Source organism: Centroberyx affinis, unplaced genomic scaffold (genome assembly GCF_046629955.1).
Source record: "Centroberyx affinis isolate AG114_WGS23_722 - 3 ecotype Tasmania unplaced genomic scaffold, CSIRO-AGI_Caff_v1 ptg000792l_1, whole genome shotgun sequence".
Lineage (NCBI taxonomy): Eukaryota > Metazoa > Chordata > Actinopteri > Beryciformes > Berycidae > Centroberyx > Centroberyx affinis.
Window position 1 is genome coordinate 221374 of NW_027279398.1, and position 27144 is coordinate 248517.

Genomic DNA, 27144 nt, shown 5'->3' on the forward strand with positions numbered 1-27144 from the left:
GTATTTTATGTATGTGTGTGTGCGTTGTATGTGGTTTCCTTATTTGTTTATTGTTACTATTTTGCCTTTTTATATGAAGCACATTGAACTTACCTGTGTATGAAATGTGCTATACAAATAAAATTGACTTGACTTGACTTGACAACGGTTGGCCTTCCATATAGGCAGAGCAGATTGGGATTTAGAGGAGAGTAAAGCTAGAGAATCATTAAGTGATTAATGTACAGAGTTTATCAAAGTTGTTTTCTTTCCTGATTACGATACGATTTTGGCTGCGATTGTTTTGATGCCGCGGTGCATGTTTTTGAGGTCTGGATCCCGGATCTCCGTGAAAGTCTGAAATTTTTGCTGGACAATGTTGATTGAAATACAGTGAGCCAGGATTCCCATCCCATCCAGGGAGTGTGTGTATGATATAATCCAGCGTACTTCCTCATCACCTGCAGTTGCAGCGAACGCTCTTCTGGAACAGATAAGCCTATGAGATCTCAGCCGAATACACTACCCGGGTAGTAACACACACACACACACACACACACACACACACACACACACACACACACACACACACACACAGCAACACACACGGAACTTACTGACAGTGACGGATTGGACTGTGGACTAAAAGAATTTTGGGACAGAAAGACAGAATAGTGCTGGACATTTGTTTTATTATTTGCTTATCTCCTTTACTGTGAGGTGTAATTTGTGTGTGGCAATAAACAGTTGTATATCTTGCCAACCACATAACTAGCCGTGACTTATTCGCTCCTAGAGACAAACCTAGAGGAGATTGGGCCATGATTGGCCAATGATTTACTAGTGTTTTACATGCCTTTGAAAGAAGGGATTAACATATATTAGGGTAAACCTAGATGTTAGCGAGAAAGAAAGAAGAAGAAGGCAGCCTTCCTGTCACCCAAGCTTCGTCACACATGCTTGCACACATAAAGACACAAACCCTCAGCCATACTGTATGCTGTAATAGCTTTACTGCAGTGCATGGTTGAAATTAACCTGCAGTTGCTGTTACAACAGTGGAGTGAATGTCAGTTACACAACACAACATGACTGCACAAAACAAGACTGTGGTGAAAAACTACAGTAAGTGTCCTCTTCTCAAAGTGCTCTCTCTGTCTGTGCTGGTCCTTAGGTCAACTCTTCACAAGTGGAGGCGGTTTATGCCAGTAAAGCCATGCTGGAGAGGGACGGAGGAGACGAGGAAGATATCCTAAGGACCAGCACAGACAGAGAGGGAGGCCCAGACAAGACATTTTGAGCAGACCAGCCTGTTAAAGCCTGCAGGGGTGAAGGTGGCGTGGTCGTCTGATTGAAAGTGAACATGAGGCGCAATCTAACGCTGTGGGTTCGAGTCCAGCTCTCGATTGTTTTGTCATGTCATCTTTCACTCTTGCTCTCCTGTCAATCCTGCTTGTCTCTCTTCTGAACGCTGTCTAGCAAAGCAGAAAACATCATAAAAATGATCTTAAATAAGTTGGTGGGAAACTATACTGTACACTGCAGATGTCAATGTTAAACTGCATGTTTGGGAGGAAATTTAAAAAACTGAGGGTTAGAGTTTGGTGTTATCTATCACTGTTTATTGATAGGTTTTGATGGGTTTTTGTTAAAAGACATTTGTTAAAAGTATATGCACGCTGGTTCAAAGAAAGCTGTACATGATATAATAATAATAATAATAACTTTTATTTGTATAGAAGCTTTCATACACAACATGCGGCTCAAAGTGCTTTACATCAATAGAAGGCAGATAAAAGACAGATAAAATGATGAAAATTCATATAAAAGAACAAGCAAAATGCATTATATTAAAACAATCAAATCAAGTAAAATAGAAAAATATTTTTACCTCTTCAAAAGAAGCACAGAATCAAGCGGCGTTACTTATTGGTATTGAGTAGTGACTCTCACACTGGTGACACTGTCAACCAGTATACGATCAAGTGTGCCTTACCTCTCCAATGATAATCACAACTTAAAAGACCTTTTCTCGGCCTCACCGGACAAAAATATGTAAAGCGCTACAACTTTTCAGAGAGTGAACTCCCTCAATTCTTCCCTTCAAATGGAAATCAATACATTGCATTAAAATAATCAAATCAAGTAAAATAGAAAGATATTTTTACCCCCTAAAGGAAACACAGAATCAAGCGGCGTTACTTCTTGGTATTGAGTAGTCACTCTCACACTGGTGACACTGTCAACCAGTATACGATGTGCCTCACCTCTTCAAAGATAATCACAACTTAAAATATGATAAGATAAGATATGAGTCAGAAGTCTAAAATCAAAGCAGGTTAGGCTAATTGTTCTGGCATTGCAGTGAAGCTGTTGCACCACAGCTTTACCACAGTACACTCATGTCATTCTGGGCTTTTTCGAAATTCTGTAAGCATGTCAATTTACTAAATATTACACCAGTGTCCCAGAACATCAAAGTGATGCCAATAAACTTTTGCTCTTCTCTACACACAATTTCTTTTTACTCTTTTTTGTGACTGGACAAAAATGTGGTACTTGCACCATATTTGTACTTAGACATGGATTCGGCTCCTGACCTTTGTTGCATTGTTTTTTTTCTATATTTCCCGTCACTTTCCACTGCACACTGTCACACCAATAAATGCAGAGCTGCCTCGGCAAAAGAACAAAAACAAAATGGTGGTGATATCATTATTGAATAAACAAAGCCTAATGCTGTTGATTCTGAACAGGATTGAGTTGCGTATGTATAGCTCAATAGGTACAGTATGAGTAACACTGCTAGGGTTAGGAGTTGGATTTACACTTTGGATAAGTGACATAATGAACATAGATCTTTAGTCAGATTTTGACCTCGGAGTACTGGGTCTTGTCTTCGTCATCTGAGTTGCCTCTGTTGTGGTGATGGTTGTTTCTTTGATGGCCAGGCTTTGCCTTGAAGCTCACCTCACCTGAGTAGTTTAGCTCTACCTCTTCTTCGCTGGTGTCTGTGTCGGCGTTTGATGGCATGGGATGCATAGGAGCATGTGCTCCACTGATGTTCTCATAGTCATGGTCATACTCCAGTTTTCCCTGTTCATCCTAGGTACATAGGAGAGATTGTCACCAGATCATCTGTGGATATAGCTGTGATAATTTCTGACAGCATTCACTATAAAGATTATTTGAGGCACATCAAAATTCATATGAAACACTAGGGTTGGGGTCAAATCACATTCACGAAAATAGAGTTTAAAAAGTCAATAAAACATCATACGAGATAAAAATTTAAAAATAGAAAAGAACACCAATTAAAATAAGGATTAATAAAAATGGAATACATTTCATTGTAATAATAAAAACAAATAAAATTGGCAGCGGCAATTGTAGGGGTCCAAGCACAATTTGAAAAGACAGACAGATAGACAAAGAAAACCAGAAAACCAAAGTAAGAATTGTGTTGGAAGTTACTTGTTGAATTGACTTGTTTCTCCTGCGTCTGAAAATAAAAGACAAGATACTGATTTAGTTCTAATTATATACTGTATGTTTGTTTTAACCCATTTCATTTTTGAAATTCTGGATTTTTGATCTTAAATATTTTCTTTGTTTTTACCTGTAGACAAGGAAGAAGAGCAGGTGCACAAGAAGAACAATAATAGAAAAGATGAAGAACCTGAGGACCTTTATAAAACCTCCTGTGGTTCGAGGAGAGAGAGAGGAAAAACATCAGTGCTGACATCAAAAATAACTTATTCAGTAGTTTTTATATCTGCCCCAATGTCAAATTGCTACGATTTTTGGGGAACAAGTGTGTTTTTGTACTGTGGTCCACAAATCTGGCATAGCTTATCTTATGAGAAAAACTCAAACACGTCTCCTTGAAAGCATGAGAACAATTATTAATAGAAATCATAATACAGCTTATCTCCCATTGTATGGTGTCTACCTGTTCTTACGTAATGGTCTTAGAAATCACTCACGGTCAAGAAACACCTTGAGTGTTTCAGACGTTTTGGAAGCAATTTTGTTTTCGGCGATGCAGTAGTAGTTTCCAGATTGGTTTGAGTAAACAGTGTGGTTCTGTTGGTCAGTGACAAATTTGTGCTTGTCTCCGTCCTCGATCCTGTACAACAGATAGCGGTTGATTGGAGGAAAGCTGTGACTCCTGCAGCTCAGCACCACAGAGCGCATCCCGTCCGGCTGCGAGCTGCTGTTCAGGACAACGATCTCTGTGTGTTTTGGAGCGTCTAAAGCAGGGAAATTGAGATGAAATTATATATGAAATATATGAAAGATAGCACAAGCAAATTATGGGGCTTTTAAAAGGACATTATTGCTGCCTGTAAGTGCTTCTCATAACCTCCTCCTTCAAAGATCAGAGGTTGTAAATACATCAATCAAGTGCTTTTGTTCAAATAATAACAATATGGACTGTGTAACAAAAGTCGTTTTTTGGTGGATGGTGGTGCTTTTATGCTGCAATGGCAGAAGTTTAGCTGATTTATTAGCTAGCAGTTACTCACTTTTACCATAAATCGCTGACACAATTTCCATGCTACACCTAAACTTCACATTTCGACAATTCGGGTAGGCTACTATAGATGATTTTCCACTTTCCCAGTCCTATTGCCACTTTACTGAGTCATTCGTATGTGATACGCTCATAATTTCAATATTTCCAGTAGCACCTGAAGGCAGCATTAATAACTCATTAATAACCCTGTAAACCATGAACAAAAGGCATTTAAAAAATCCCTTAATTACTATTGTCTCCATGAATCAATCCATAAATAGATCCCATAAAAACCCATTATACTAATCCTTACTTTTTTAAAGCTATGTTATTTTTAATGGATAATTGATTTGATAAATTGACTGGATAAAATGGGTTTTTTTTTTTTTTTTTCTTTGGCCTCAGACAGTCCGATCAATATTTATTCTATTTTCCCTTTTCACCATCATCAGTGCATCAGTCTACTCACACTCGACTTTGACCTCGGCCTGCTGTGATTTCCCAGTCCCAAAGGTGTTAGTGGCTGTGCAGCTGTAGAGTCCGCTGTGGGAGGGAGTGACAGACTGGACAGTGAAGGTCTCTTCCTGTCCCACAGTCTCATCCGTCCCACCGCTGCTCTTCGTCCAGGTGTAGGAGGTCACCGGCGGGAAGGACTGGGCCTTGCAGTGCAGCGCCAACTCCCTGTTTTCACTCACAACGGTGCCATCCCGAGCCACTACCATCACATTTTTGGGGCTATCTACATTTACCAAAAATAAAGTCAAAAAGACATGTATTAGAGTATTAGCTAATATGCACTGAGATGAATAGTAACGGGTAGGGATGGGACGATAAAACCACAATATGATGTAATAAATAAAAGTTCAATGACAACAAAATCATGATTCACTGTGCTTATGAAGTATAGTCAGAATAGGCCAATGCAAGCAAAATTATTGTAAATATAGACAGAAGTAGCACTTGCTCTTGTGGATTAAGCAACAGTAGTGAAAATTGAGATATTAACTCTAAGATTGAAAGTAAACTCTTGAGCTGTATGCACAAAGCTCAAGGCACTTAGAGCCTACGCTTTTTGACCATAAGGTCTTCATCAGGGCAAGAAAGCTAAATGCATCTTTGTAAATATACATTAAAATCCAGTCAAAGCTCCTAGCAACAAAATCTTGTACAAGACACCGTAGAATTGCCAAAACTAAAATGCCTTTATTTCACATGACAAGAATAGATTTTATTATCTTTTCTTCCTGGGTGAAATTAAAGGCATTTTAATTTTTGCATGACAAGGACAGATTTTTTTGTATCTATTCTTGCTGTGTGAAATAAAGGTATTTTAATTATTGTAATGAGACAGGCTGCATAGGCCAATTTTTTGCTGGTAACTACTGGTTTTGACTGGATCATAAAGACTTGACTCATTGACTTATTCTGACTCATAGCTGTTACCTACATCCATCTGTCCATTCTACACTAACGCAGTGCTCCCTCCCTTCGAGATTACGCAGAATTAGTTCAGATGCATTACTGTGAGGAATGAGCTGCACTCACATGTCACATTCAACTCCTTTTCTGTCCAGTTGGACCCTTCAGAGTTCCCGGCATTACAGGAGTAAAGGCCTGCGTGGGCTGAAGTCACATTAAATGAGACTTGAAGAGTGTTGGGACGGGGTGAACGATAACTGGATCCAGGAAACCACCGTGTGGAAGAGCGAGGGTCTGACTTGGAGGTCCATGTCAAGGTGAGGTCTGACTGTGGGAAGCTTTCAACGGTGCAGCCGATGGTGATGACTTGACCTTCCCTCACCTCATGAACCATAGACAGCACAGGTCTAGTGGGAGGATCTGTGGAAAAGAAATAGGTGTGAGCTTGACCCCTGTCCTGAAACTGTTCAAAAAAAGACAAACAAAGATACACAATTATAAAACATTGATTGATTGGTACTAGTCCTAGTTATAAATGCTAGGGATGGGACGATACACTTATCTCACCATTCTGTAGGTTTCGATGCGCAATATGGGGTTCACAATTCGACACAACCACGATACGATGTAATAAATGTAATAAATAAAGTCTGACTTTGCAGAGTTCCCACTGAGCAAAAGACGTGATTTCAACGTCGCATCTATGCTTTAGCTCTCATATAGCCCAGGATCGTTACGGCTATGTATAGACCTATTTTAGACCAAGCAGTAAATACATTATTACAATGAATAAACATCTGTAAATACCAAAAATATGCACCAGAGAAGTCCTGTAGACTAGCCTACAAGATAATTACCTGAGCACAAGAAGTAATTTCAACATCGCGTCTATGCGTAGCTCTCATATAGTCCAGGATAATATTGTCTATGTATAGACATCTAATAAACTTTCACTTTTCAATCCCATTTAACCTTAATTGAGCCTAGACGGCTATGGCCATTTAGACGTGTTTTAAACGTCTAATTAACGTAAAATTGCTCAGTGGGTTATGTTCATTTCTGAGTCACAGATATTTCTAGCAATGGCATTAGCTTGCTAGAATGTAAACAACTTAAAAATATCATCACAAAGTGCAAATAATATAATTTTAATTTTGACTAGCTTGTGAAATTGTTATGATCAATCTGTCTCATTTGTGATTACTACAGCAGAGTAAAATGTAGCTAATATCGCGATTCATTTTTCTGCCCCACGATATGTATTGTCACATTTTTTGTATTGCGATATACCGTCCCATCCCTAATAAATGCTGATTTTGGGATATCCACCTGCTTCCTGTTGAGAAAAACGTTTACATCACATATCTATATCAGATGGGTACAACTTTGTTCAAACAACACTACTACTTACAAAGTACTTGTATGTGCAAACTGCTGCTATTCTCCCCTTGGTTAATGCTGTTGATGGCGCTGCACATGTAATATCCACCATCCTTTCTTTCTACCCGTGTCAAATGAAGGGTTTTCTCATGAGTCGGATTGGCCTTCCACTGTGAGGAGTTGTGGTACCAGGAGTAGCTCAATGGGTCAGGATAGGCCTCGGTGTTACAGGTTAATGTGAGGGAGTGACTCACTTTCACCTGGTTGTTAGAACCACTGCTGAAAACCACAGTGCTTCTCGGCTTGTCTGTAAAAAATGGGGAAAAAAAACTTTGGTTTGGTTTCAGTGAATCCAAAGCAACATGCAGTACCATGAGTGGATACATTTTCAGTATGGATGGTCCCAGTGGGAATCAAACCCCTAACCCTTGCATTTTTTGTGCCATACTCTACCTATTGATATATACAGGACCAGAGGCTGTAAAACTTACATTGAACCTGGATTTGATGTAGCTCTGATGAGCCACTACCCACACTGTTAGATGCATTGCATTTGTAGGAGCCGGTGTCCTCAGGTTTGATGTTGTCAATAATGTAACTCTGATCTCTCTGCTGCAATTCAAGAGGTTGTTCGTATTCATACCAAAGGGGTTGTTCTTCTTTATACCAAGTGTAATCTTGAGGTTTTGGGTTTGGGTTGCTTCTGCTCACTTCACAAGTTAATGTTATGTAATCTCCCTCTTTAACTTCTTGGTCCTCTGTTATTGTTTGATTATTCATCGTCATGTAAACACCAGCAGGGGCATCTGAAACAGAAGATTTGAATATTTATTTGACGTTGATTCGCAATGATAATCAACTTTTACAACATGCACTATCACAAAATACATGGGTGAAAACAACACTTACAGAAAAATAACTCATAATAAATTTCAGATCGATACTACACAAATATCAGAGCAAAACATTAAAACATCATAAAACTCAAAATTATACCACAGTAAAATCTCAATATCAATATCTCAATATGTAAAATAACAATATCATAGGAGATTAAACAAACAAAACACAGATACATTATAAAGCCCTGTGGGAATATTAGACAAATGTAGTGATTTTTTGTTAGGGGAAACGAGGTCTCTTAAGTGAGGGAAATTAAATTCAAGTGTAAATATAAGAAGTTCTCACATTTAACATCAATATTGAGTGTGTTTGATGCCTGATGTCCATGCTCGTTCTCAGCTACACAATGGTACTTTCCACTATGTGAAGCCTCAATGAAATCAATCTTCCACTCTGCCCCAGACGTCTCTTGCTTTTGTCCGTCTTTATACCAGGAGAAGATGGCGTTAGGACGTCCTCTAGTGGAGCAAGTGAGAGTGACAAAGTCTCCTTCCTTGACATCTGTAGGGCTCATACTAGCTGAAGTCCTTTTAGGGGCATCTGAGTCAGGAAAGAGGAATTGGCTACAAGTTACAGTAAATGCATTTGCATATAGCCAGCATGTAGGTGAATTATTTATAGAGATAGAGAAGTGAATCAATATGCATTGTATTTCATTAGTGTCCCTTTGAACATTTAGCTACAAAGAGAATTCATTATTCCTCAAGATAAGTTTACCTAGTACCACACAAAGGTGAAGGTGGTATTTAGGTATAGTTATGCGGCCTTCAATTGCTATCATAAATCACCGTAATTATGAGATTAGCATAATCAAACAACCCAACAAAGCAGTATGTCTGTGAAAAGTTAGAATTTTCGGAGATACCCAAGTTGCCGAGATATATCTCGAGGGGAAAATGGTGGAGAGCAGGGAAACTGTGTGGTAAAAAGTGATTATGTCAATTAGATGCCACATTTTTGCTTCTTCATTGTGCGGCTGCAGCACAAAATATCTCTGTGGCACTTGATTTCTAAAATTAAACAGCCATCTAAAATGTACTTTTGTTATAGCGTGCATTTTGTCTTTATTTTGTCTGAAAGCATTTGAATGCATGGCTATTCATATTCACAGCTTCTGCACTTGGAAGAAGGAGCTTACAAGGAGCACTTGAAGGCATCATTACATTGAGTATTCATTTCCCAAAAAAATGAGTTTGAGGTGTTGAGGTGTTTAGGAGCAACACCTCACGAGCTGAAGTTCATTTAATACTTCCCAAATGAGGAGGATCCAGTTTATTAAAGAGGTGTCATTTTGTCAATCAAGGATTTGGGATCATATTTACTATTTTATAAAAGGTAACAATTTGTTTTGTCAAGTGATCAAATGATAAATATCTCATTATACAACTAAACTCCAATCATGAACTTACATTCAACGGTTAGAAGGATTTTCCGAGCCAAACAGTCTTCTGTGTTACCCGGTGTTTGACATGACATCTCCTTCTCATCATCCTGCCAGCCAACAGGAAAGCTGACTGTGGTGGTTTTAATGCTTTTGCTGACGCTGGTATGATGATTTTCTATTTGTTTGTGCCCAGTAATTTGTGGGTAAGCACATGAACTTGATGTGGAACACCGGAGGGTTACCGTGCCATTCTCCTTCACGACAGGTGGAGTCTCAAAAATGATCTGGCATGGATTTCCTGCAGACAAGAGGGTGAGACAATACCAGTGATGTAGTGGTAAATAAAAACGTGGCTGAATGATGATCTCTAGTCAAGAAAACGGCCATACCAACATGAACAAAAATAATTTCTATTTTCAGAAAAGCATTCCTTTATGCTTTCGCTCTCAATCACATCATTTCTAGCTCCAGAGCAGCTCTGCCATTGTCAAGTGTTTGTATAACTAAAACTCCAACTGGTGGTGAATTGAGTATTTTATCCCCATATATTTCTGAAAATGTCTTTCAGTGATGTTCAGATCTGTGATTGATTAACTTACCTTCAACTGTAAGGTTCAGCCCGGGCTCAGTTTTCCATTTTCTGTTTCCATCAAATCTGAAAGAATAGATTCCGCTGTCTGTTTTCTGCAGGTTGTTGATCACAATACTGCATGTTGGATTTTTTGAACTGCTGCTAAAACTTGGACTGCCAATGTATTTCACTCTGGCTGCCAAGTCCTGACTGACATGTAACTGACGTTCTGCTGCGTTACTGTAAATGATAGTGGCATCATAATCCCTCATTTCCACATTCCATTTTGCATTTTTCATCCAAAACCAGGGTTCATTTTCTTCATGAATAAGTTGAGTGGCTTCACAATTAATTGTAATGCACGACCCCTCTTTGGCTGTCAGGCGCCTGTCTTCTATTTTGAAGAGTATTTCTAAGCAAGAGAAACCTGTGGTGGTGAAAACACAAGTAGAACACAGGTAGCCAGTGAATTAAGCGCCATTGAACCAAATGTAGGTCTTCAAATGCAAACATCATAATTATAATGGAATAATAAAAAGCCTACCTCTTATTAGGGCCAGAAATGCCAACCATCTGCATGTCCAAGCGTTTGTTTTCTGAATCATATTTACACCTGAAACAAAAAATATGTATGCGTTTGTATGTGTTTGTGTTTGTGTGTGTGTGTGTGTGTGTGGGTGTGTACATGTGAGCATTGGCATGTGTCATATTACAACTCCAGGCTGCTCCAGTCGTGTGAGAACCTTATAACTCCAGGTTTTTTTTATGTTTTAAATTTTCTGCACATAAAGTTAACAAGGTTATTTACACATGCACGACCCCATGAAATCCATTCACAATCTCAAAGTCAAAAGTGTGTCCGTCAAACTCAAACGCTGACAGTTTAACCATCCGTCTTAACAAGTCCTTTAATCTAGAATTGGGTCTTAAAATCTTTTCAAGAAAATCTGCCAGTGCAAATCAAGTGCAAATCAAGAATTTTCTTCTTCTCTTTTTTTATTATAGTTGTGGTGTGGTCTGCCTTATTCTTCCTTATTTCAAGAGAGTGAAACTTGTGTCTAAAGAATTCCTGTAACAAAAAAACTGCATTGGAAACAACTGAAGTTAACTCATCTCACCCCGTTGGCAGGATTTTTCATTTAGTTTTAACAAAATTCAGAATGTATCTAAATGGTTTGTTAAGATCCACAGTGCAGTTATAATTGTTTCGTTATATGCAAAGCACTTTGTAACACTGTTTTTGAAAGTGTCCTACAAATAAAGTTTGTTGTTGAAATTAAGTTTTACAAATCAGGCTGTTTTTCCTTCAATCCTGAAAACTTGACTTTGGAGATACAAGGTTTTCATCTGACTGAAGTGATACAGTATGTTTAATTTACTGTTTTCTGCTTCACTAGTCATGCATTCAAAGTATAGGCTACCCATAAGACACCACACCCTAAGACTTTCATATATTTACTTAATGTACAGAATCACACACATTGAATGCCTTCCTTTTACAGTAGGCTATATTGCATTTTTGTATAAATTTTGTCTTTCTATTTCAAAAACATATGGGTAATATTGTCAAAAATGAATCCAGTATTGTTACATTTCCACAGATACACATGAAACTTTCAGTTTTGGTATTTCACATAAGAGCGCTACACTTGTACATACATGCAGATGACTTTTTCAATAAAAACAATGACAATAGAGGAAACATTTTAGACTGAAACATAAACGAGCTCATTCTTACCTCAGGAGAACCGCTTATAGCAGTCTGCAGCGCACATCCTCCTTTCTAAAGTAAGATTAAGATTTAAAAGGGAAGTTCATAGACTTCAACAACAGAATTTGCATTCCTGATATAGGCGAGCCAGCGAAGAGAATCTTTAAGGTGATGGAGTATTTTTATCCTCACTCACTGCACACACTGTACTGTAAAACCTTTCCTTACTTACAGTGACAGCTGAATGTCCATTACAATCCAATAGTAGCCTTAACAGGGGCGATACCGTCTTTGCGCTGCACTCATGTTAACTTTCCAAGTGTTGAACAGTTTTAGACATCTCCAATCAAAAAGTGTTACTGTTTCCACACACCGTTACAAACATTTTGGGCGAATATGAGTATTATATATCAATTGAAAGGTCTCAGTGAGATCTTTTCAGTGCCAAAAGGACACAACTGAAATCATGACCCATAAGTTTTAATTTTGTTTGCTGCCAAAAGGGCGTAACTGCACATACGCACATACGACATAGCAAAAGAAAAAAAAGTAGTAGTTTAGAATCAAAAGTAGTTTCTTATGTCTATAGAGGTTTATTAAGGCCTTGGTGAAAGTTGCTGAGCATTACTTCAAGATAAAAATATTCATTCTGATCTTGTTTTATATTTCAGTGTTGATTGAATTGTAATTGCTAGATTTGTATTAAAATGAATGTGTTTTACAATTGTTTACTTACATACGCCCATATTCTGCATGGCTGTATTGGGACAATGTTTGTGCCAAAAAGGCAAACATATTTCACTCTTTTGCCATTTTTAAAAAAGTTAGCAAATATAATTCAACTTAAACTGTAGCAGTATTGTTTTTATAGTAATGCTCAATCTGATAACACAAAAAGTTAAAATATTGTGCTTAGTATGTGGTAACGGCAGCTGATCCAAGTTTGATCAAAATTGGTTTTGGCTCTCCTGTAAAATGTACTATAACGCACTTACGCCCCTTTGGCTCCAAGCCCTCGATATGCACGGTTGGAGCAAAGTGTCGAATTTTAAGTTTAGTTAGTTTTTGTGACTCTGATAGCGCTTAGACCGCCCTCTAATGGCGGAGGTCGGTATAACCGGTATGGCCAATGTTGCGGAGGGAAGCACCGCTGGCTAAAAATGGCACCACCGTGACAACTCTAGTTGCATAGAGCAATTTTTCTTCATTAGTTCTTAATGGGTGGCAGAATAATCCTGCCAGGCCAATAGTAATAGGTAGTAAAATCTAAACAGATCTTTTCTAGGATTTCCTTCGGAGAGCAATGAGCATTTAATCAAATGTCTTTCATTTTGCTGTATCCTAAATATCTTTTTTACATTTAGGTAAAAAAAAAACAACTCACAGGTTACTTGACCTCTTGCAGATGACTGTGTTCCCATTCCCTCACCTAATGTTGGCTGCTTTAGCTAATATATTCTGCTGTGCAGAAATAATGCCCACCTCCCAGCCAGTTGGATTTGAGAAATCAGTCGAGTAAGTATCTAAAAGAGTGAGGGTCCGAGCAAGCAGGGGTCGCAGGTATGAGTTTCAAAAATAAGGGTTTTCATCACCCAAAACTCAAAATATAACATAAATGCAAAAGCAGTCAATAATAAACAATAGTTCTGGGCCCATAAAAGAACTTAACTCAAAATAATTCCAAATCAACTTCAACTATTCATAATATTCTGTTACATCACCATAAAACCATATTAGTAGGAAAATTACAGGCGATTGTAATAAATTAAGAGGTGATTACAATGAAATGACAAACACAGCCAATGAGCTGTGTGTATTGTAAAGCGCCATATTGGTAGGAAATGCATGTGACATCATGGGAATGTAAACTGAACAGAACAAACTGACCGACATGAATGACATACTGGGGGAACATATAGCCTATACTGGCTGATCAGACCAACTTACACACAGAGGGGGGGGGGTAGACATAGACGAAACAATATAATACACAATACAACCGTCTGTTCTTTTCTATAGTTAAACTAAACAATATTTAAACCAACAGATTTGTCAAAATAATGAAGTGGTGGAAAGATCAGCAAAGGGCGAAACCCTCTGTTTTGTCCACCCATCTTATAATCATGTAGTAGAAATAGCTGAGTCATGATAAGTCCGACACATTCTTATACTTGAAACATTATGCGATTAGGGTGCATCTGTGCATAACAAAGATAAACGGGCTAGAACTGGTTACTGTCTGGCCTTCCAGGGTCATCTTCACAGTAGCCATTGTTTCAAGCCAGTGGAAAAGTACCGCAAGAAACAGAGGATTAAGACAGTGCTTAATGCATAGAGAAATAGAATGGTATAATATAATTTCCTCCACAAATGATAAGAACTAAGATCTATGGTTGAGAGCTACTAAACAAAATACTTCTCCCCCCATGACGTGGCTAGTGATCGCATCGCCCAGGCCCGTCTCAAATGTCACACCTAGACTTCTAGAACTGCTCTGCTCTAGAACGTTTGTTAGCTCTCTTGTGCATGAAGTAACGATTAAATGAAACACACCTGCCCAAGAAAACAGCTGAGCAGCCGATCATCCAATTACTTTTGGTCCACTAAAATGAAAGGAATAAGTATAAAAGGGCTGCAATTCCTACATGGTTCACCCGATATAAATACCCTCAAATTAATTATTGACAGTCTGCACTTTAACCTCCTAGTCATTGTTTCATTTTAAACCAATGTGCTGGAGTAGAGCCAAAACAACAAAACAAAGTGTCACTATCCAAATGCTTACAGTAGGGACTGCAACTCCACTAGTGGTTCAACACAGGACGGCAAACTGCAAACTTTACTCAGTGGTTTAGGTTAAGTTTCATTTTTTCATGCTTGTGTGTTAGTAGACTAGCTGTAATGATTTCTTTAAAACACTGACATGTTGTCTGCACCCACGAAAACTGCCAAATCGCACAGTGACCTACCATAGTTCCACTTATCTTCGCCCTCTCTTGGTGTTTTTTAAATATTTAGTACTTCATGTTAAAGTAATGAACTTGTCACAAAACTTGCAATCATAAAATAAACTACTTTCTCCTGCAACATTCTGTGTGGTGGCCCGCCGCTGCCAAATATAAATAAACCTCAATAGAATAAGAAACTACTTTTGATTCTAAACTGCTATTGTTTTTTTTTCTTTTGCTAGCATAATACATTTTTGTATGTGTATATTTGTATATGTAACATTTTGAATCTATAGGCCTAAGTATTTCATGGGAATATTAATTCATCTAATATTGCCCTAGAATATGTATTAGAATATGAATAGGATACTAAAAATTATGTGATCATGCTTTCATGCTAGCATTACTTACATCAGCATGTATTTTGAGTTGACATAAGTGCTGCCAGAATCCTCTACCCACAATGCTTGTTCAGTGTCAAAAGTGAGGTTTTGCTAGGTGTCAAAAGGGCGTAAGTGCAGTTACGCCCTTTTGGCAGCAAACAAAATTAAAACTTATGGGTCATGATTTCAGTTGTGTCCTTTTGGCATTGAAAAGATCTCACTGAGACCTTTCAATTGATATATAATACTCATATTCGCCCAAAATCGTACTTACGCCCCTTTGGCTCCAAGCCCTCGATTTAGTCACTATGGTGCTGTTCTCTGGAACAAACTACCTGATGACCTCAGATCTGCCACAACTGTTTCCTCTTTTAAAAGCAGTCTTAAAACATGTTTTATTCTCAGGCTTTTGGTAGTTAGTGTGTGTATGCCTTTGTGTGTGTCTGCTGTAGTCCGTGTGTGAGTGCTGTTGTATGAATAGCATAGGGGTTATAAAAAGATGTATTTTATGTATGTGTGTGTGCGTTGTATGTGGTTTCCTTATTTGTTTATTGTTACTATTTTGCCTTTTTATATGAAGCACATTGAACTTACCTGTGTATGAAATGTGCTATCCAAATAAAATTGACTTGACTTGACTTGACAACGGTTGGCCTTCCATATAGGCAGAGCAGATTGGGATTTAGAGGAGAGTAAAGCTAGAGAATCATTAAGTGATTAATGTACAGAGTTTATCAAAGTTGTTTTCTTTCCTGATTACGATACGATTTTGGCTGCGATTGTTTTGATGCCGCGGTGCATGTTTTTGAGGTCTGGATCCCGGATCTCCGTGAAAGTCTGAAATTTTTGCTGGACAACGTTGATTGAAATACAGTGAGCCAGGATTCCCATCCCATCCAGGGAGTGTGTGTATGATATAATCCAGCGTACTTCCTCATCACCTGCAGTTGCAGCGAACGCTCTTCTGGAACAGATAAGCCTATGAGATCTCAGCCGAATACACTACCCGGGTAGTAACACACACACACACACACACACACACACACACACACACACACACACACACAGCAACACACACGGAACTTACTGACGGTGACGGATTGGACTGTGGACTAAAAGAATTTTGGGACAGAAAGACAGAATAGTGCTGGACATTTGTTTTATTATTTGCTTATCTCCTTTACTGTGAGGTTTAATTTGTGTGTGGCAATAAACAGTTGTATATCTTGCCAACCACATAACTAGTCGTGACTTATTCGCTCCTAGAAACAAACCTAGAGGAGATTGGGCCATGATTGGCCAATGATTTCCTAGTGTTTTACATGCCTTTGAAAGAAGGGATTAACATATATTAGGGTAAATCTAGATGTTAGCGAGAAAGAAAGAAGAAGAAGGCAGCCTTCCTGTCACCCAAGCTTCGTCACACATGCTTGCACACATAAAGACACAAACCCTCAGCCATACTGTATGCTGTAATAGCTCACATGCTCACTGCATGGTTGAAATTAACCTGCAGTTGCTGTTACAACAGTGGAGTGAATGTCAGTTACACAACACAACATGACTGCACAAAACAAGACTGTGGTGAAAAACTACAGTAAGTGTCCTCTTCTCAAAGCGCTCTCTCTGTCTGTGCTGGTCCTTAGGTCAACTCTTCACAAGTGGAGGCGGTTTATGCCAATAAAGCCATGCTGGAGGGGGACGGAGGAGACGAGGAAGATATCCTAAGGACCAGCACAGACAGAGAGGGAGGCCCAGACAAGACATTTTGAGCAGACCAGCCTGTTAAAGCCTGCAGGGGTGAAGGTGGCGTGGTCGTCTGATTGAAAGTGAGCATGAGGCACAATCTAACGCTGTGGGTTCGAGTCCAGCTCTCGACTGTTTTGTCATGTCATCTTTCACTCTTTCCCTCCTGTCAATCCTGCTTGTCTCTCTTCTGAACGCTGTCTAGCAAAGCAGAAAACATCATAAAAATGATCTTAAATAAGTTGGTGGGAAACTATACTGTACACTGCAGATGTCAATGTTAAACTGCATGTTTGGGAGGAAATTTTAAAAACTGAGGGTTAGAGTTTGGTGTTATCTATCACTGTTTATTGATAGGTTTTGATGGGTTTTTGTTAAAAGACATTTGTTAAAAGTATATGCACGCTGGTTCAAAGAAAGCTGTACATGATATAATAATAATAATAATAACTTTTATTTGTATAGAAGCTTTCATACACAACATGCAGCTCAAAGTGCTTTACATCAATAGAAGGCAGATAAAAGACAGATAAAATGATGAAAATTCATATAAAAGAACAAGCAAAATGCATTATATTAAAACAATCAAATCAAGTAAAATAGAAAAATATTTTTACCTCTTCAAAAGAAGCACAGAATCAAGCGGCGTTACTTCTTGGTATTGAGTAGTGACTCTCACATTGGTGACACTGTCAACCAGTATACCATTAAGTGTGCCTTACTTCTTCAAAGATAATCACAATTTAAATTATGATAAGATAAGATATGAGTCAGAAGTTGTACAAACGCTAACATCAAAGCAGGTTAGGCTAATTGTTCTGGCATTGCAGTGAAGCTGTTGCACCACAGCTTTACCACAGTACACTCATGTCATTCTGGGCTTTTTCGAAATTCTGTAACCATGTCAGTTTACTAAATATTACACCAGTGTCCCAGAACGTCAAAGTGATGCCAATAAACTTTTGCTCTTCTCTACACACAATTTCTTTTTACTCTTTTTTGTGACTGGACAAAAATGTGGTACTTGCACCATATTTGTACTTAGACATGGATTCGGATCCAGCTCCTGACCTTTGTTGCATTGTTTTTCCTGTCACTTTCCACTGCACACTGTCACACCAATAAAAGCAGAGCTGCCTCGGCAAAAGAACAAAAACAAAATGGTGGTGATATCATTATTGAATAAACAAAGCCTAATGCTGTTGATTCTGAACAGGATTGAGTTGCGGTCCTGTATAGCTCAATAGGTAGAGTATGAGTAACACTGCTAGGGTTAGGAGTTGGATTTACACTTTGTATAAGTGACATAATGTACATAGATCTTTAGTCAGATTTTGACCTCGGAGTACTGGGTCTTGTCTTCGTCATCTGAGTTGCCTCTGTTGTGGTGATGGTTGTTTCTTTGATGGCCAGGCTTTGCCTTGAAGCTCACCTCACCTGAGTAGTTTAGCTCTACCTCTTCTTCGCTGGTGTCTGTGTCGGCGTTTGATGGCATGGGATGCATAGGAGCATGTGCTCCACTGATGTTCTCATAGTCATGGTCATACTCCAGTTTTCCCTGTTCATCCTAGGTACATAGGAGAGATTGTCACCAGATCATCTGTGGATATAGCTGTGATCATTTCTGACAGCATTCACTATAAAGATTATTTGAGGCACATCAAAATTCATATGAAACACTAGGGTTGGGGTCAAATCACATTCACGAAAATAGAGTTTAAAAAGTCAATAAAACATCATACGAGATAAAAATTTAAAAATAGAAAAGAACACCAATTAAAATAAGGATTAATAAAAATGGAATACATTTCATTGTAATAATAAAAACAAATAAAATTGGCAGCGGCAATTGTAGGGGTCCAAGCACAATTTGAAAAGACAGACAGATAGACAAAGAAAACCAGAAAACCAAAGTAAGAATTGTGTTGGAAGTTACTTGTTGAATTGACTTGTTTCTCCTGCGTCTGAAAATAAAAGACAAGATACTGATTTAGTTCTAATTATATACTGTATGTTTGTTTTAACCCATTTCATTTTTGAAATTCTGGATTTTTGATCTTAAATATTTTCTTTGTTTTTACCTGTAGACAAGGAAGAAGATCAATAATAGAAAAGATGAAGAACCTGAGGGCCTTTATAAAACCTCCTGTGGTTCGAGGAGAGAGAGAGGAAAAACGTCAGTGTTGACATCGAAAATAACTTATTCAGTATTTTTATATCTGCCCCAATGTCAAATTGCTACGATTTTTGGGGGAAAAGTATATGTTTTTGTACTGTGGTCCACAAATCTGGCATAGCTTATCTTATGAGAAAAACTCAAACACGTCTCCTTGAAAGCATGAGAACAATTATTAATAGAAATCATAATACAGCTTATCTCCTTGCCTCTTTGAATCTTTGCCCCATCGTATGGTGTCTACCTGTTCTTACGTAATGGTCTTAGAAATCACTCACGGTCAAGAAACACCTTAAGTGTTTCAGACGTTTTGGAAGCAATTTTGTTTTCGGCGATGCAGTAGTAGGTTCCCGATTGGTTTGAGTAAACAGTGTGGTTCTGTTGGTCAGTGACAAATTTGTGCTTGTCTCCGTCCTCGATCCTGTACAACAGATAGCGGTTGATTGGGGGAAAGCTGTGACTCCTGCAGCTCAGCACCACAGAGCGCATCCCGTCCGGCTGCGAGCTGCTGTTCAGGACAACGATCTCTGTGTGTTTTGGAGCGTCTAAAGCAGGGAAATTGAGATGAAATTATATATGAAATATATGAAAGATAGCACAAGCAAATTATGGGGCTTTTAAAAGGACATTATTGCTGCCTGTAAGTGCTTCTCATAACCTCCTCCTTCAAAGATCAGAGGTTGTAAATACATCTTGACACGCAATCAAGTGCTTTTGTTCAAATAATAACAATATGGACTGTGTAACAAAAGTCGTTTTTGGTGGATGGTGGTGCTTTTATGCTGCAATGGCAGAAGTTTAGCTGATTTATTAGCTAGCAGTTACTCACTTTTACCATAAATCGCTGACACAATTTCCATGCTACACCTAAACTTCACATTTCGACAATTCGGGTAGGCTACTATAGATGATTTTCCACTTTCCCAGTCCTATTTGCCACTTTACTGAGTCATTCGTATGTGATACGCTCATAATTTCAATATTTCCAGTAGCACCTGAAGGCAGCATTAATAACTCATTAATAACCCTGTAAACCATGAACAAAAGGCATTTAAAAAATCCCTTAATTACTACTGTCTCCATGAATCAATCCATAAATAGATCCCATAAAAACCCATTATACTAATCCTTACTTTTTTTAAAGCTATGTTATTTTTAATGGATAATTGATTTGATAAATTGATTGGATAAAATGGGGTTTTTTGTTTTTTTTCCTTTGGCCTCGGACAGTCCGATCAATATTTATTCTATTTTCCCGTTTCACCATCATCAGTGCATCAGTCTACTCACACTCGACTTTGACCTCGGTCTGCTGTGATTTCCCAGTCCCAAAGGTGTTAGTGGCTGTGCAGCTGTAGAGTCCACTGTGGGAGGGAGTGACGGACTGGACAGTGAAGGTCTCTTCCTGTCCCACAGTCTCATCCGTCCCACCGCTGCTCTTCGTCCAGGTGTAGGAGGTCACCGGCGGGAAGGACTGGGCCTTGCAGTGCAGCGCCAACTCCCTGTTTTCACTCACAACGGTGCCATCCCGAGCCACTACCATCACATTTTTGGGGCTATCTACATTTACCAAAAATAAAGTCAAAAAGACATGTATTAGAGTATTAGCTCATATGCACTGAGATGAATAGTAACGGGTAGGGATGGGACGATAAAACCACAATATGATGTAATAAATAAAAGTTCAATGACAACAAAATCATGATTCACTGTGCTTATGAAGTATAGTCAGAATAGGCCAATGCAAGCAAAATTATTGTAAATATAGACAGAAGTAGCACTTGCTCTTGTGGATTAAGCAACAGTAGTGAAAATTGAGATACTAACTCTAAGATTGAAAGCAAACTCTTGAGCTGTATGCACAAAGCTCAAGGCACTTAGAGCCTACGCTTTTTGACCATAAGGTCTTCATCAGGGCAAGAAAGCTAAATGCATCTTTGTAAATATACATTAAAATCCAGTCAAAGCTCCTAGCAACAAAATCTTGTACAAGACACCGTAGAATTGCCAAAACTAAAATGCCTTTATTTCACATGACAAGAATAGATTTTATTATCTTTTCTTCCTGGGTGAAATTAAAGGCATTTTAATTTTTGCATGACAAGGACAGATTTTTTTGTATCTATTCTTGCTGTGTGAAATAAAGGTATTTTAATTATTGTAATGAGACAGGCTGCATAGGCCAATTTTTTGCTGGTAACTACTGGTTTTGACTGGATCATAAAGACTTGACTCATTGACTTATTCTGACTCATAGCTGTTACCTACATCCATCTGTCCATTCTACACTAACGCAGTGCTCCCTCCCTTCGAGATTACGCAGGATTAGTTCAGATGCATTACTGTGAGGAATGAGCTGCACTCACATGTCACATTCAACTCCTTTTCTGTCCAGTTGGACCCTTCAGAGTTCCCGGCATTACAGGAGTAAAGGCCTGCGTGGGTTGAAGTCACATTAAATGAGACTTGAAGAGTGTTGAGATGGGGTGAACGATAACTGGATTCAGGAAACAGCTGTGTGGAAGAGTCAGGGTCTGACTTGGAGATCCATATCAAGGTGAGGTCTGACTGTGGGAAGCTTTCAACGGTGCAGCCGATGGTGATGACTTGACCTTCCCTCACCTCATGAACCATAGACAGCACAGGTCTAGTGGGAGGATCTGTGGAAAAGAAATAGGTGTGAGCTTGACCCCTGTCCTGAAACTGTTCAAAAAAAGACAAACAAAGATACACAATTATAAAACATTGATTGATTGGTACTAGTCCTAGTTATAAATGCTAGGGATGGGACGATACACTTATCTCACCATTCTGTAGGTTTCAATGCGCGATATGGGGTTCACAATTCGACAAAACCACGATATGATGTAATAAATGTAATAAATAAAGTCTGACTTTGCAGAGTTATGTTCATTTCTGAGTCACAGATATTTCTAGCAATGGCATTGGCTTGCTAGAATGTAAACAACTTAAAAAAATCATCACAAAGTGCAAATAATATAATTTTAATTTTGACTAGCTTGTGAAATTGTTATGATCAATCCGTCTCATTTGTGATTACTACAGCAGAGTAAAATGTAGCTAATATCGCAAATCATTTTTCTGCCCCACGATACGTATTGTCACGTTTTTTGTATTGCGATATACCGTCCCATCCCTAATAAATGCTGATTTTGGGATATCCACCTGCTTCCTGTTGAGAAAAACGTTTACATCACATATCTATATCAGATGGGTACAACTTTGTTCAAACAACACTACTACTTACAAAGTACTTGTATGTGCAAACTGCTGCTATTCTCCCCTTGGTTAATGCTGTTGATGGCGCTGCACATGTAATATCCACCATCCTTTCTTTCTACCTGCGCCAAATGAAGGGTTTTCTCATGAGTCGGATTGGCCTTCCACTGTGAGGAGTTGTGGTACCAGGAGTAGCTCAATGGGTCAGGATAGGCCTCGGTGTTACAGGTTAACGTGAGGGAGTGACTCACTTTCACCTGGTTGTCAAAAGAACCACTGCTGAAAACCACAGTGCTTCTCGGCTTGTCTGTAAAAAATGGGGGAAAAAAACTTTGGTTTGGTTTCAGTGAATCCAAAGCAACATGCAGTACCATGAGTGGATACATTTTCAGTATGGATGGTCCCAGTGGGAATCAAACCCCTAACCCTTGCATTTTTTGTGCCATACTCTACCTATTGATATATACAGGACCAGAGGCTGTAAAACTTACATTGAACCTGGATTTGATGTAGCTCTGATGAGCCACTACCCACACTGTTAGATGCATTGCATTTGTAGGAGCCGCTGTCCTCAGGTTTGATGTTGTCAATAATGTAACTCTGATCTCTCTGCCGCAATTCAAGAGCTTGTTCGTATTCATACCAAGGGGGTTGTTCTTCTTTATACCAAGCGTAATCTTGAGGTTTTGGGTTTGGGTTGCTTCTGCTCACTTCACAAGTTAATGTTATGTAATCTCCCTCTTTAACTTCTTGGTCCTCTGTTATTGTTTGATTATTCATCGTCATGTAAACACCAGCAGGGGCATCTGAAACAGAAGATTTGAATATTTATCTGACATTGATTCACAATGATAATCAACTTTTACAACATGCACTATCACAAAATACATGGGTGAAAACAACACTTACAGAAAAATAACTCATAATAAATTTCAGATCGATACTACACAAATATCAGAGCAAAACATTAAAACATCATAAAACTCAAAATTATACCACAGTAAAATCTCAATATCAATATCTCAATATGTAAAATAACAATATCATAGGAGATTAAACAAACAAAACACAGATACATTATAAAGCCCTGTGGGAATATTAGACAAATGTAGTGATTTTTTGTTAGGGGAAACGAGGTCTCTTAAGTGAGGGAAATTAAATTCAAGTGTAAATATAAGAAGTTCTCACATTTAACATCAATATTGAGTGTGTTTGATGCCCGATGTCCATGCTCGTTCTCAGCTACACAATGGTACTTTCCACTATGTGAAGCCTCAATGAAATCAATCTTCCACTCTGCCCCAGACGTCTCTTGCTTTTGTCCGTCTTTATACCAGGAGAAGATGGCGTTAGGACGTCCTCTAGTGGAGCAAGTGAGAGTGACAAAGTCTCCTTCCTTGACATCTGTAGGGCTCATACTAGCTGAAGTCCTTTTAGGGGCATCTGAGTCAGGAAAGAGGAATTGGTTACAAGTTACAGTAAATGCATTTGCATATAGCCAGCATGTAGGTGAATTATTTATAGAGATAGAGAAGTGAATCAATATGCATTGTATTTCATTAGTGTCCCTTTGAACATTTAGCTACAAAGAGAATTCATTATTCCTCAAGATAAGTTTACCTAGTACCACACAAAGGTGAAGGTGGTATTTAGGTATAGTTATGCTGCCTTCAAGTGCTATCATAAATCACCGTAATTATGAGATTAGCATAATCAAACAACCCAACAAAGCGGTATGTCTGTGAAAAGTTGAAATTTTCCGAGATACCCAAGTTGCCGAGATATATCTCGAGGGGAAAATGGTGGAGAGCAGGGAAACTGTGTGGTAAAAAGTGATTATGTCAGTTAGATGCCACATTTTTGCTTCTTCATTGTGCAGCTGCAGCGCAAAATATCTCTGTGGCACTTGATTTCTAAAATTAAACAGCCATCTAAAATGTATTTTTGTTATAGCGTGCATTTTGTCTTTATTTTGTCTGAAAGCATTTGAATGCATGGCTATTCATATTCACAGCTTCTGCACTTGGAAGAAGGAGCTTACAAGGAGCACTTGAAGGCATCGTTACATTGAGTATTCATTTCCAAAAAAAATGAGTTTGAGGTGTTGAGGTGTTTAGGAGCAACACCTCACTAGCTGAAGTTCATTTAATACTTCCCAAATGAGGAGGATCCAGTTTATTAAAGAGGTGTAATTTTGTCAATCTAGGATTTGGGATCATATTTACTATTTTATAAAAGGTAACAATTTGTTTTGTCAAGTGATCAAATGATAAATATCTCATTATACAACTAAACTCCAATCATGAACTTACATTCAACGGTTAGAAGGATTTTCCGAGCCAAACAGTCTTCTGTGTTACCCGGTGTTTGACATGACATCTCCTTCTCATCATCCTGCCAGCCAACAGGAAAGCTGACTGTGGTAATGCTTTTTCTGTTGCTGTGTTGATGATTTTCTATTTGTTTGTGCCCAGTAATTTGTGGGTAAGCACATGAACTTGATGTGGAACACCGGAGTGTTACCGTGCCATTCTCCTTCACGACAGGTGGAGTCTCAAAAATGATCTGGCATGGATTTCCTGCAGACAAGAGGGTGAGACAATACCAGTGATGTAGTGGTAAATAAAAACGTGGCTGAATGATGACCTCTAGTCAAGAAAACGGCCATACCAACATGAACAAAAATAATTTATATTTTCAGAAAAGCATTCATTTATGCTTTCGCTCCCAATCACATCATTTCTAGCTCCAGAGCAGCTCTGCCATTGTCAAGTGTTTGTATAACTAAAACTCCAACTGGTGGTGAATTGAGTATTTTATCCCCATATATTTCTGAAAATGTCTTTCAGTGATGTTCAGATCTGTGATTGATTAACTTACCTTCAACTGTAAGGTTCACCCCGGGCTTAGTTACCCATTTTCTGTTTCCATCAAACCTGAAAGAATAGATTCCGCTGTCTGTTTTCTGCAGGTTGTTGATCACAATACTGCATGTTGGATTTTTTGAACTGCTGCTAAAACTTGGACTGCCAATGTATTTCACTCTGGCTGCCAAGTCCTGACTGACATGTGACTGACGTTCTGCTGTGTTACTGTAAATGATAGTGGCATCATAATCCCTCATTTCCACATTCCATTTTGCATTTTTCATCCAAACCCAGGGTGCATTTTCTTCATGAATAAGTCGAGTGGCTTTACAATTAATTGTAATGCACGACCCCTCTTTGGCTGTCAGGTGCCTGTCTTTTATTTCGAAGAGTGCTGCTGAGTAAGAGAAACCTGTGGTGGTGAAAACAGAGCCAGTGCATTAAGCGCCATTGAACCAAATGTAGATCTTCAAAAACAAACATCATAATTATAATGGAATAATAAAAAGCCTACCTCTTATTAGGGCCAGAAATGCCAACCATCTGCATATCCAAGTGTTAGTTTTCTGAATCATATTTACACCTGAAACAAAAAATATGTATGTGTTTGTATGTGTTTGTGTGTGTGTGTGGGCTATATGTGAGCATTTGCATGTGTCTTAATACAACTCCAGGCTGCTCCAGTCCTGTGAGAACCTTGTAACTCTAGGTCTTTTGTGTTTTCCAGTTAACAAGATTCTTTCCACATGTATGACCCCATGAAATCCGTTCACAATCTCACTGTGTAAAGTCAAAAGTGCGTCCGTCAAACTCAAACGCTGCCACTTTTAACTGAAAACCATCTGTCTTAAAGGAATAGTTCACCCAAAAATGAAAATTCTGTCATGATCTGCTCACCCTCATGCCAGTTGAAACACAGGTGAAGTTTGTCCATATAACACACAGGGAGGTTGCCAGCACAACAACTTTCTATTCACAGTGTGATTGTTTGGCTGTTTTTGTTTTGGAACTCTAAAGAACTGGTCCCCATTGACTTCAGTTGTTTTGGAGAAGGCTGCTATGGAGTTGTGCTGGCAACCTCCCTGTGTGTTATGTGGACTAACGAATTTCACCTGTGTTTCAACTGGCATGAGGTGAGTAGATAACGACAATAACAAGTCAGTTCATCTAGAATTGGGTCTTAACTGGAAAAAAGTTTCCAGTCAACGGGTCTAAGAATTTTCTTCTTCTCTTTTTTTTTTTTATAGTTGTGGTGTGGTGTGCCTTATTCTTCCTTATTTCAAGATAGTGACACTTGTATCTAAAGAATTCCTGTAACATACAAAACTACACTGGGAACAAAGAAAGAAAACTAAATTAATTTAAGGCTAAATATGAGACTAAACGGTTTGTTAAGATCCACAGTGCAGTTTAAATAATTTAAATAAACTTTTGCTGAATTTATTTTTTTACAAATCAGGCTGTTTTTCTTTCAATCCCGAAAACTTGACTTTGGAGATACAAGGTTGATACAGTATGTTTAATTTAAGTAGCCATGCATTCAAAGACACCACACCCAAATACTTTCATATATTTTCTTAGTGTACAGAATCACATACATTGAATGCCTTCCTTTTACATTATATTGCACTTTTGTATATATTTTGTCTTTTTATTACCAAAACATATGGGTAATATTGTCAAAAATGAATCCAGTATTGTTACATTTCCGCGGATGCACATGAAACTTTCAGTTTTTGGTATTTCGCATAAGAGTGCTACACCTGTACATACATGCAGATGACTTTTTCAATCAAAAAAATAACAATAGAGGAAACATTTAAAAAAAAAAAGAAAAACAAGCTTATTCCTACCTCAGGAGAACCAGCAGTCTGCAGCACACATCCTCCTTTCTAAAGTAAGATTAAGATTAAAAAAG

At 38.4% G+C, this 27144-nt stretch overlaps 2 protein-coding genes across 2 annotated transcripts; both read right to left on the reverse strand.

Annotated features, from left to right (window-relative positions):
• Positions 1-1745: 1745 nt before the first annotated feature.
• LOC139644827 (B-cell receptor CD22-like) lies at positions 1746-27110 on the reverse strand. Its single transcript, XM_071520324.1, has 13 exons — positions 27080-27110; positions 10700-10768; positions 10184-10582; positions 9610-9882; positions 8486-8740; positions 7789-8103; positions 7423-7604; positions 6044-6380; positions 4968-5237; positions 3966-4232; positions 3599-3680; positions 3454-3481; positions 1746-3084 (listed from the first exon to the last, which is right to left on the reverse strand). Exons 2-13 carry the CDS (start codon positions 10758-10760, stop codon positions 2845-2847), a joined length of 2709 nt encoding a protein of 902 aa, XP_071376425.1. The 5' UTR covers positions 10761-10768; positions 27080-27110; the 3' UTR covers positions 1746-2844.
• LOC139644828 (B-cell receptor CD22-like) lies at positions 17463-25801 on the reverse strand. The gene is made up of 13 exons (XM_071520326.1): positions 25741-25801; positions 25240-25638; positions 24883-24938; positions 24672-24753; positions 23548-23802; positions 22851-23165; positions 22395-22666; positions 21486-21822; positions 20410-20679; positions 19427-19664; positions 19025-19075; positions 18880-18907; positions 17463-18510 (listed from the first exon to the last, which is right to left on the reverse strand). Exons 1-13 carry the CDS (start codon positions 25799-25801, stop codon positions 18271-18273), a joined length of 2604 nt encoding a protein of 867 aa, XP_071376427.1. The 3' UTR covers positions 17463-18270.
• Positions 27111-27144: the final 34 nt, after the last annotated feature.